Source organism: Capronia coronata (assembly GCF_000585585.1).
Source record: "Capronia coronata CBS 617.96 chromosome Unknown acBCG-supercont1.3, whole genome shotgun sequence".
NCBI classification, from domain to species: domain Eukaryota; kingdom Fungi; phylum Ascomycota; class Eurotiomycetes; order Chaetothyriales; family Herpotrichiellaceae; genus Capronia; species Capronia coronata.
This window is the reverse complement of record NW_006912895.1, coordinates 1,342,123-1,353,192: the sequence shown is the minus strand read 5'-3', so window position 1 is coordinate 1,353,192 and position 11,070 is coordinate 1,342,123. Positions and strand designations below refer to the sequence as shown.

The window sequence follows — 11,070 nt, the reverse complement described above, 5'->3', positions numbered from 1 at the left end:
TGGGGCGATGAAACCTGTGTGTGTATGTGTGTGTGTGTGTCTGGCTCAGACAGCCAAAATGACATTCATACCAGCCCACCTCGACTCCCTTACGCCTATTGTATTTACTACAAATCTACTTTGCTCGACATGGGGTACACTGGGCAGCAACAGGGTTATGTTGCGGTTCTCTGGGCCATGAGAGGCGCCATGCCCGAGAATGTGGTTGATTGTAGCGACTTCTGTTGTCCTTGTTCATCAGAGGCGTCAACTCCTGGAGATTGTTGGTGAAGCACAGCTACGTATTTGCTTCTTCACCACAACGCTGCTACTACTCCTCCCTCGCAAGGAGACTGGCTCAGTATATATATGGAAGTGGTTGTTGAGGTTGTCATTAAAACTGCTATGATCGATCACTGCACTGCTTCCTTTTCATTTGTTTCTTTTTGTTTCCCCCTTGAATTCGATCGACCGCATGAGATTCAGCAGCGGCGCGAAAAGACTGAAACGACCGTATCACAAACCCATGATTAAAGCGAATTGTCCATGACCTGTGCAAATCCCAACATGACTCCTCGCAGACCAGAGTCTGCAGCTGCGTGCCCTTCGTGACCTGTGCTATCCACTTCAAAAGGGGGCGCCGACTGCCGTCCAGAAAACAAACCACTCTTCCTGGACAATAACGATCAAGACCTGACTCATGACCACAACCTTCTCCTAATATTGCATGACTTCTGGATGGAAAGATCAGGTGTAGATGCTCTGTAAAAAGGAGATGTTAGTCAAGAAGGACAAGACTGGAAACCAGAAGCGCAAGCGGAAGAATCAGGGCGCGGGTGTGCTAAGCAGTTAAAACTCACCTCGGTATACGCGTTGATCTGGAGACCTTTCTCCGCCATCTCTTCCTCAGACAAGAAGTCCAAGGGCATCCAGACCAAGTGGCCCCGAATCTTGTCAAGTTCCTTCCGAACCGTCTCGACAGGCATGTGCGGGTCGTGGAGGTGGCCCTGCTTGATGGTCTTGCGTGGAGCGAACGCGTCGTAGTCCTCCCAGGTCTTGATGTGGTTGTCCGGGTCGGCGCGGAACAGATATCGGTAGACATCGGTGTTGATGGTCGCCTGGGAGGTCCATTTCTCCCAGACGGCGTCGCCCAGCGGGTCAGCGACGGACTCCCACTCCTCGCCACTATATTCTTCATTCATGCAGACGGTCGGTGGTTGCGCGTTAGGATCTTTCGACGCGTCAACGGGTTGCGCTTCTATGATGCCAAGGTGCTCGCGCCACAGGTGCCGGCGTAGTGTCGCGGCATGGTAGCCCGCCTGATAGGGCTTGCCGTCCATGGTGGATTCGAGTGTCCGAGTGTCGGTCATGACAATGGAGAGTTCCGAGTCGTGCAAGCCCAGCTGCGAACGGTCGTTGAGGTTGCTGGAGCCACAGATGGCAGTCTTGTCGTCCACAATGAGCAGCTTCGCGTGAATGTAAAGCTCCTCTTGCACGAAATTCTCTTTCTCACTTTCTGGATCGCCTTCCCAGACTTCTTCACTGACAAGACCCCCGCGGGCCATGGCGTCTTCTGCAATGGACTCGGCCGAGGTGATTGGGTCCTGCACATCGAGCTCTTTACGTGCAGCCTCGAATTTGCGCTTGCGGTCAATGATGCGGTGCTGTTCGTCTTCGTTAACCGAGTGGCCTCCGCCGCGAGATTCCTCCTCGGTTCTTTCGCCTTTGTAGCCGTGGATACCTGTCCCCATGATTTCTTCCGCCTCGGCGCGTTGCAGCTGCTGATAGGACACGCCGGATTCTTTTTCTTGCTGAATCAACCCCGGAGTCTTGCTGATGCGATCATAGGCGCGGAGGTTGAACACAAAGATGTACTCGTTCGGGTCCAAGCCGGCTGCCTTGATCTGACCCATGATCGAGTGCTCACCCCGGTTGATGCTCTTGTACTGGTAATCCATGATCGCTCTGGTGCCGATGGCGGCATCCTGACGCAAGTCGCCTGCGAACCCAGGGATCGCGGGGATTACAATAATGACTCTGAATTTCCGGCCTTCCTTCCCGGCACGGACGCAGGCATTGACAATGGCTCGGCCGATGGTATTGTGGATTGGCGCCTGTTGATCGCCGGTCGCAGTGATAAAGAACTGGTTCTCAATGTAAACGTAGTGCTGAGCATTTTCGATGACTTCAATGTAGGCATTCTGAATACTATGGTCGGTTAGAATCCCGCTACTCCAGTCATCACTGCTTCGGACAACCTGGGCATGCACGGAGCCGGCGTTCTGTAAGCCCTTGTTTTCGAGAGGACTGAGAGGGTGCTCAAGGTACTCGCCGACGGGATGCGTGGGCCGCTGGATTGCGAGCAAGTCTTCGTCGGGATTGGACCCATCCGCCCGGGCCTTCGTAGTCAGACATAGGTAGTCGATCTTGGGGTCACGTTTGTATTTGTCCCGTTTGATGAAATTCCATCTCAGCACAAAGTGTTCGGCAATGTCTATCACAGACTCTCCGACCAGCGCCATGGCTACATCATGCCAGGGCATCCTACCGTAGTCGGTTTTGTTCAATTCGTTGTTCGACCAATCTTGCACGGTTTGGAAGTCCATGATCCTGGAGGTCGGTCAGCACATTCTCAACGTCCACTGAGGCCAGCTATCATACCTGTTGTTGTTGAAGTCCTGGCCGGGAAAGACTTCGTTGACGACGCCCGACGGATGGACGTCGGCAAGAAGATGCTGACGGACATCCCATCGTCCGTAGCACAGGTCTATGCCTCCAATATAAGCAAGCTCATAATCAACAACGATGAACTTCTCATGATGAGCCCAATAGAAGGTCATGTCGCCAAAGTTTTCGAAAACGTTATGGTCTGGGTGGCGCATTACATGGATATTGCCATGGCCAGGACTTCCGGGCGGACACAAGGCCCTCAAGGCATGCTTGGTGTGAGCGGAGTTGCAGGTCAGGGCTTGCTGGACTTCCTTGTAGACGATCACATAGACTTGTACTCCACGTTCAGCGGCGCGTTTAATGACCTGGTCCAGACGCCATTCCTGGTTGAAGAAGGGTGGGCGGCGCAAGAACAATTCGGGAGAAAGCCACCAGTCCTCGATGTAGATGGTCTCTTTGGCATTCTCCAGGCCAACCGACACAGCCCACATGTAGTCGCGGCCGTCGACATACCATTTAATCTTGTTGTTGTCACGCTCCGGGAAATAGGATTGAAAACGATGCGATTCACAGATGTTAGATCTCTTTTGGTCGGTAGCCTTCTCGTGCTCCTCGTCATGGCGATGATTTCGGTTGACCAGGTTCTTGAGCTTGCCTAACTTACTCTTGAAGTGAAGAGCTTCGATTTTGGCATCGTGCAGCTTGGTATCTGTCGGGTATCATTTATCTGGTCAAATGACTTGGATGGCAAGGCAAACCTCTGAGTTTGTCGCGAAGTGCATGCATCCTGACTTAGATCAGCCACCTGGCTCGTTGACTCCCGCCTAGATTGGCCTCTTCCGACCCCGAGCTCACTCTGAACAGCAGCGTCGATGGACAGGCAAACAAACAGAATTATGGCGAGAGGCCGAGCGCTGAAGATTCGCCTTTAGTTTAAGGTAAGTGAGATGATGGTCTTGCGTATGATAAAATACCAGGCCAGCACCTGGATTTCCCGCGGGGGATGAGGGACAGATACTACGTAGTAGGGCCGAGTAGCGGTAGCGGTTCTCAAGTGTCAAGAGAAGACGGCAGGGAGCTGGATCACGTAGTAGTGCGGGAGGTGATTGCTGTGATTGCTGTGATTGTGCTGCCTTGGTTTCGTGGTGGAACTCGTGGTGGAACTATGGACAACGGACGATCGAGGAGAACGAATGCGACGATAGCAACGGTGGTTGGGTTGATTGGCATGCTGGATGGGATGGTACGACTAATTTAAGAATAAATAACTTGAATCCAGTATTGAATCCAGTTCAAGTTGGTGTTGGGCATCTAAACCTGGTTGGTGATAGAACGAAACTCAGCATCGGGGGCGTTGACAGCAGATTGATGAATCAAAGGCGCAGTTCAGTTCAGCCGCAGGCACTGCACGCACCTACTTACTACAGTACACTACTACTACTCTGTACATCATACTACTACCGGCAGTAGGTGGTTAGGTAGTAGGTGGGTAGTGGGTGGTAGTGGGTAGTACTATACGTCATTTCAGCTCTCGAGGCATCTGGGCATCCAGGCACGAGACACCAGAGACCAAAGACACCAGCCATAATGAATAGTATCACACTCTGGAAACCAAGAGACTCCATTAGTTATTGCTATATCGTGGTCTTCAGCGCAGCCTGGATACGTTGGATTTATCCCTGGGATGCTACAGAGAGCCTGGCCAGATATGTATACACCCCACAATCAAACTGCGCTCACATATCTCGAGTCCTAGTTGAACCATCATTCAATTCCTTGTTGACCATCATGAAACATCTATGCCACAACCACCCCTTGATAGCACAGCAAAATAGCCACTCCTTTCCATTCCCCATGATAGTGTTACATCCATCCAAATGAACCGTCAAACTCCCAGACCACGTCTCCGCGGTTCCCAAGCCGTACCTCCTCAAAACTGGGGACCTTGCCCGACTCATAATAGTCCACCAATGTCTCCATATCTTCGTCGTCCATGGCATTGAAATCCTCCGTACTCCATCGGTCACACACGGCGCTCATCCATCCCATTCTCTTGCTGATGTCCCGCGTGCTCTTACCCGGGGCTGCCCTGCGAAGTCGGCGCCGAAGCTGGCCCACCTTCTCGATGCTGTCTCCTGTTCCCTTGGGCAGCATCCTCCCAATCTGCCGTCGGATCGCCGCCGCCAACCTGGGCCCGTTGCCGTTTGTAGACACCATGATCTGTAGCGGCCCGTCTCGGTGCACACTGCCAAAGTAGAAGTCGCACTCTGAGGGCACGTCCGCGATGTTGGCAGGAATCTTCATTTCCTTGCAGTACTTCCATATCCGAGTGGACGCCTCCGGGTCGTCGACGGCGGTCAAGACCATGGCAACCTTCCGTTCGGGTTCGAGGTCCAGTGGAAGGAAAATTCGGTCGATGTGTCGAACCTGCCCGTGGTCTACTCGATACGCCACCTCTTCATTGAGCCCCTCCCGCGGGCAAACCACTGTCACCTTCGCATCGGCATTGAGAAGATTGACAATCCGGCCGGCGGCAACCTAACACAACCGTCAGAGCGAACATGGTCGAAGGGTGGGCAAAAAACCTACCTCGCCCCCGCCAACCACCAGAACTTCTTTGTTCTTGATCTGCCAGGCGAGAATCAGGGAGCCTCCGCCTTGAATCTCGGGGAATTTTGTAGACATGGTAGGCGCATAACGCCAGGAAAATCCATGAGGCAGACAACGGAAGGAAGAAGAATGGGCAGTGACAAAATGATGATCAGAAGGGATTCAAATATCTTTATTTAGAGGCGGCGGTTTAGCCAGAGCGCGATAAGATAACGGCCAAAACTGCGCCCTCACGTGATGCCATCCGCAGTTGATCAATCAAAGCCTCAACAGTAAAAAAATATCATTTCCCACTTTAAGCCCATTTCAAGACGACAATGACCTGAATACGACTTCTTCCCTGCACAGTGCGTTCCCGTCCTCTGACTTTCCTGTCCTCTGTTTTTTAGCAAGCTCTTTTGTCCAACGCTTCGAAATGAGAGGCGTCCAAGTCTTCTCTGGCCGGTCTCATCCGAGCCTCGTCGAATCCATCTGTCAACGGCTGGGTGCCTCGCCCGCCAAATGTGACTTGGGAAACTTCGCCAATGGCGAGATCAGTGTTCAGATTGGGACGTCGGTCAGGAACGAGGATGTCTTCATCGTCCAGAGCGGCAGTCCTCACATCAACGACAGCGTAATGGAAATGCTCATCATGATCGCGGCGTGCAAAGGAGGCTCGGCCAAGTCAATTACCGCGGTGATGCCCTACTTCCCTTACTCTCGCCAGTCTAAGAAGAAGAGCCACCGAGGCGCCATCACCGCCAAAATGATAGCCAACCTCATGGTCGTCGCGGGTGTGGACCACATCATCACCGTCGATCTACATGCCTCCCAAATGGTAGGCTTCTTTGGCAAGCCGGTAGACAATCTGTACGCCGAGCCGATCATTGCCCGGTGGATCAAGAACAATGTCCCCTGCTGGCAGGAGGCGGTTGTGGTGAGCAAGAATGTCGGCGGCACCAAACGAGTCACCTCTCTTGCCGATGCGCTCAAGTTGAGCTTTGCACTTGTCTCGACGGACAAAGATCGATCCCGAACGTCCCATCATCCAAACAACATGATGGACAGCGTCATCTTCTTCGACGCCATTGAGCCCCAGTCCATCCGCATCCGGGAGCGCCTCGCCGACGCCGAGGTCGATGACGGTCATGACGCTGATACTGAATCCGATAAGCTACAGGAGTTCGAGCGCCGGAGTGAATTTGTTCACCGCGGCCGAAATTCCACCGCGAACGGCGCCAACCGTCCTGGCAGACCCAAGGCGGTCACCATCGTGTCCAGCCCCCTGGTCCAAACCACGAGAGTCGAGTCATCATCCCCTCCTGCGTCTCCAACTCGGTTGAGTCGTATTGACACCACACCGAGCGCACGTCGTCCTTCTGAATATGAAGCTAGCGAAGCACATAATGATGAACGAGCTCGTGAAGTCATTATAGGTCGCCTGGTCCAAGGGCATCTGGTCAACGATGATCATCCGTCTCCAGCACTATCCGGTATATCTGCTTCGAATTCAGGGCTCCCCAGCGATCGAAACTTGCAGGATGACAACCATGCCTACGACCCAATGACCTCTTCGTTTATCTCCAACGCATCGTCGTATCAACCCGAGCATGCCCTTGGCGGAACCTTCGACGCCGTTGCCACGTCTGACGAGGAGGAGGATGGTATCAAGAACCCGGACCTTGAACACACCATTACTCTAGTCGGCAACGTGAGAGGTCGGACCGTCTTGTTGATGGATGACATCTTAGATAGAGCTGGGTCCTGGATTGCAGCTGCAGAAACATGCGTCAAGATTGGACGGGCCAAGAAGGTGTACTGCATTGCCATCCATGCGTTGTTCGGCGACGATTCCCTCGAAGAGCTGGAGGCTTGTGATAGCATCGACCATATCGTCGTGACAAATACCTTCCCAATAAATCCGGAGCGACTCAGGGCGTCCAAGAAGCTGATTGTCATCGATCTGTCGAATCTCCTAGCTGAAGCTATCCGTCGCAATCATCATGGAGGTAAGTGCAAGCCACTGGCCTGCGCCGTGCATTCCACCTAACGTCTATCTTACAGAGGATATGTCGCCATTGTTTTATCTGAATGATTAAGCACTGCCGATGGCAAGCAGTGTTGAATCATCAGCAATGTTTGCTTCACCGCCTGTACGATCCCCCCTGCGACTCCATGGATACTCTCAAAACATCACTTGCTGTGGTCAGTTTGTTGTGGTCATCGACTCCAATCTTGGTGTAGCCCGTGCCGGGATACGAAAATCTTGCTGGATTCTCTTTGGACCGCAGTAGCACTCTGGGAGGCTGCAAACATCTCTTGCTGATCGAAGGGAACTCCAGCAGGCTATTGGTCTGCCCATGCACCTGCCAATCGCCGGTACCCCTGCAGATGTGCATAGCATATCCAGCCTTGTCCCGAAAAGCCGGGGACTCGATCTTCGGGCGACCCAGAAACGGTGTCCTTGTTTTCCGGGTTTGGTACTACCTTGATGCGACACAAGATGCACAATGTCGTCGTTGAGGGTTCGTTCGGACAATATAGGACCTTGACGTGTTTGTGAATGAAGCTATGCATCAGCCGCCGACTGCATGCAATGACCACCTCGACTCGATCACCGTCAGATCTACCATATTCTGTGCCGAGTCCCGACCGGTTGTCGTCGACGCAGGCAACAGGTGAAGATAATTGGCCCTAGTCCCGAACAGCAGCTTTGTACCTCGAGATGGAAAAGGAAGGCCGGCCGCGATCAACGGTCTTATCAGCCATTTTCTCAAAAGGAATGGCCATACGGGAATGCAGGCGGTGTCGATACGCGAGGCAGAAGTCGCATACATCCTATCATGGCCAACCCCTGCAACACTGTACGCTCTAGGGCTAGTAGGCTTCAGCTGACGCCTTGGAAGGCCTTGCATGCGGCCGCGCCTGATGCGAAGAAGCCTCCTGACTCTAGTGGTCCCCGGCTGCCGGATCAGCTTCCTGCGACGACCAGCCTCGCTAAGATGTCTGCCCATGTCGACCATTTTGGGAACTCCCAGGGTATCGTTCTGGCTTTCAGTAGGCTCGATCCGCAACCCAGCGCGCCTCGTCCGGCGATCGGCCGGGGTCGGTTTTCCTGGGATGCATCGACACACGGAATTTGTCTCGCCTCACGATCACGCGTAGTTCAGACTTGGTTCTGCAAATGCTGCCAGGCCCCTGTCCTTCTCGGCATAGGGTCCAGCATCGATGAAAGATGTCTCAACCTTCTCTGGCAATCACTTGCACATACTTGAGGTCTCTCACGCCGCTAGGGCGAGTGATGACCCCACCATATTATCTATCAACGTCTTGTTAGTCGTCTATCACGATCTCCCTTACCCTTCAGCTCCGGCTCTGGCCCCACGCCAGATGGGCTGGCCGGAACTTTTTTGCGCACGACATGAGACGAGACGCACCTCGATACCTTGCTAAGAGGACCCTTAATTAGCAAGCGATGCGCGGTCTTGATCCGAGGATTCCATCAATCACGACGCGCGGGAGGTACATATGTGCAAGACCAAGAGCAAAGTTTGAGCGTCTTAGAGTGCCGGGTGGAACAGGCTTCCGCACGGTCCCTGAACTTCTAAACCGCTTTCTGTAAAGAATTGCGGTTGGCATCTGCCACCGAGACTCGTCTTCCGGCATCCCTTTCGAGCCATCGATGCTTATCCGGCACGGCTTCTCAGCAAAGATGCGCAACGACGGCCCGAGATCCTACAGGATCCCCCACGCAAGATGTCACTAGGGCCTCCTCTCCTCACCAGGAAAAGGTTGTTTGTTTCTTCCTCATCAGACATGTCAATAATACACACTGTGCTTGCAAGGATGACAGCCTTTCGACGACAGTCATAGATGCTGCAGCCTTGACGGGTTCGTTTGGCTTCGTGACAAGAGATCATGGGGAGCGGTGACACTTACATTTCCGTTCCGTTTGCGCCTCTGCCCTTTATATACCGCGGATTTGCGACTGTTTCGGCCTCAAATGACCATCGACATTGCACATCATCTCAAGCGAATCCAGATCTCGGCCTGCACGATCGAAGCGAAACTCAAAAACAACGCACCCGGAAACCCAGACATATCCGGATACTTTCATACCAATACCTACAAATCCATTCAGTATGGCTGGTGTACGTTTTGACCTCAGTGCTGCTTTGCCTTACTCTGTTATGCCTTGCTTGAGACGAAGATGCTCATCTATCTCCCTTCCAGCCGGCCAACAGTGCCCCCAACTACCGATACAACTACCAGAACTGTCCCGGCCATGAATACCAAGGCAAATATAACGAAGGGCACTGTTCGTTGATCTGGAAGTGCGGCAAATGCGGCAACAACACCACCAAGATCTGGCAGTGCAAGAACTGCGGCTTTCTCATGTGCAACATGTGCAAGCAGTACAGTGGCAACGCCACTGGGACCGTCTCCAAGGACCAGCCTCGCTATTACGGTCGCTGATGCCATGCCCACTACACGGCCGGTGCGGAGACCGAGGGAAACAACCTTGGGTCTACGTCTGAGACAGACGCCGGGTTAAGATGTCGGCGGACCAGAAGGTAGTACTCCTTCACGCCAACCCGCGACACCTTCCTGGGCTAACTTCCCGACAGTGCCTCTTTGTCTCAGCCTTGCGCTTCCGTGGCAATCTGCAAGACCCTGAGCTTGCAGTTAACTGCCTTACGCTCCATAATGATATTGCTGATACTGGTCCCCATGCCATGATGCTCTTAACTGTTGCTGCCCACTAGACCTCAGAGTCTAGGTATTCACAGACAGCTTTACGGCATCCTGCATCTTTAGTATCGATTGTTCACTCTCGGCCTTGCTGTGGTGGTTGAATGGGTTATGACAACATACGAGTCTTCTTTCGGATCTGATTTCGGGCGTCTGCGATGTCCTCTTGTGGCGCGGGTTAGACCGATCTTTTCGGGATAGACGGCAAAAGGGGCGGCTTGTTCAACGTGCTACGCTGTCTCTGTTGATGCGTGAACAACAAAGGCACAGGACACCACATCACGCGGAGTCTGGACGGGCTGTATTCCATGGGCATTAGACTACATAGATACATGGACACTTTCGGTTTGACTGGCTGGCTGGCTGGCTTGAGAATCGTTAGGATTATCAGGTAGATCTGAGCCAGCTTCTTTCCTCTATCATCCCCTTGCTGAAGGCAGAGAAGAAACCATAATAGCCATCAACATGCCAACATGCAAACCTTCGTTCTCTATCTCGAAGCGAACCTTCGTCGAAGACACTTGTTCTTTCTCTCTTTGCTCCTTTCCTTCTTCCGACCAATCCGTTCCCCAATTCATGGAATTGCCCATGTGCGGGGACATTGAAGAGAGATAGAAAGAGCAGGTTAGGATAGACATCTGTCCGTGCTGCGATGTTACAATGACAGGTACCTAGTAGGTGTAGACTTCATGATATCGAGTTTATTTGAGTCGACGGTGAAATATAGTGGGCAGTCACGTGCACAGCATCAGGGATCTGGTACTGGTACATAGCAGTGAGTAATTAATGATCGAGTGGTAGGTAATGGGCAGTAGGATAGGGGTCGGAGCCTTGTTGGTCTTCGTTCGGAAGGAGCACAAGTTGACAAACCATGATCCCTCCTCACGCGTCCAGCGGTCATGACGGACAAAGCTATCAGTGGCAAGGGTGCTGATGTAGAACGGAACTCTTTGGATGAGGAGGATGGAAGAGTTGATAGAAGACATCAAGTTCATTCTTTTGCTTTGTAATACTTCTTGAGAGCGTATGTTGAATAGTTGTTATGAAGAGGACCCCATCCTCGGTGGCCGGCGCCTTGCC

General features: G+C 52.8%; 3 protein-coding genes across 3 annotated transcripts; 1 reads left to right on the top strand and 2 right to left on the bottom strand.

Annotated features, from left to right (window-relative positions):
- Positions 1-726: 726 nt before the first annotated feature.
- On the bottom strand, positions 727-3,435 carry A1O1_03795 (uncharacterized protein; the record flags this gene model as incomplete). Its single annotated transcript, XM_007724695.1, has 4 exons — positions 727-741; positions 840-2,589; positions 2,641-3,358; positions 3,408-3,435. 4 exons carry the CDS (start codon positions 3,433-3,435, stop codon positions 727-729), a joined length of 2,511 nt encoding a protein of 836 aa, XP_007722885.1.
- A 1,077-nt stretch (positions 3,436-4,512) lies between these two features.
- Positions 4,513-5,334, bottom strand: A1O1_03794 (uncharacterized protein; the record flags this gene model as incomplete). The annotated part of the gene is made up of 2 exons (XM_007724694.1): positions 4,513-5,187; positions 5,239-5,334. 2 exons carry the CDS (start codon positions 5,332-5,334, stop codon positions 4,513-4,515), a joined length of 771 nt encoding a protein of 256 aa, XP_007722884.1.
- Positions 5,335-5,674: 340 nt separating this feature from the next.
- A1O1_03793 (ribose-phosphate pyrophosphokinase) lies at positions 5,675-7,288 on the top strand (the record flags this gene model as incomplete). The annotated part of the gene is made up of 1 exon (XM_007724693.1): positions 5,675-7,288. The coding sequence occupies one exon, from the start codon at positions 5,675-5,677 to the stop codon at positions 7,286-7,288; it is 1,614 nt and encodes a 537-aa protein (XP_007722883.1).
- Positions 7,289-11,070: the final 3,782 nt, after the last annotated feature.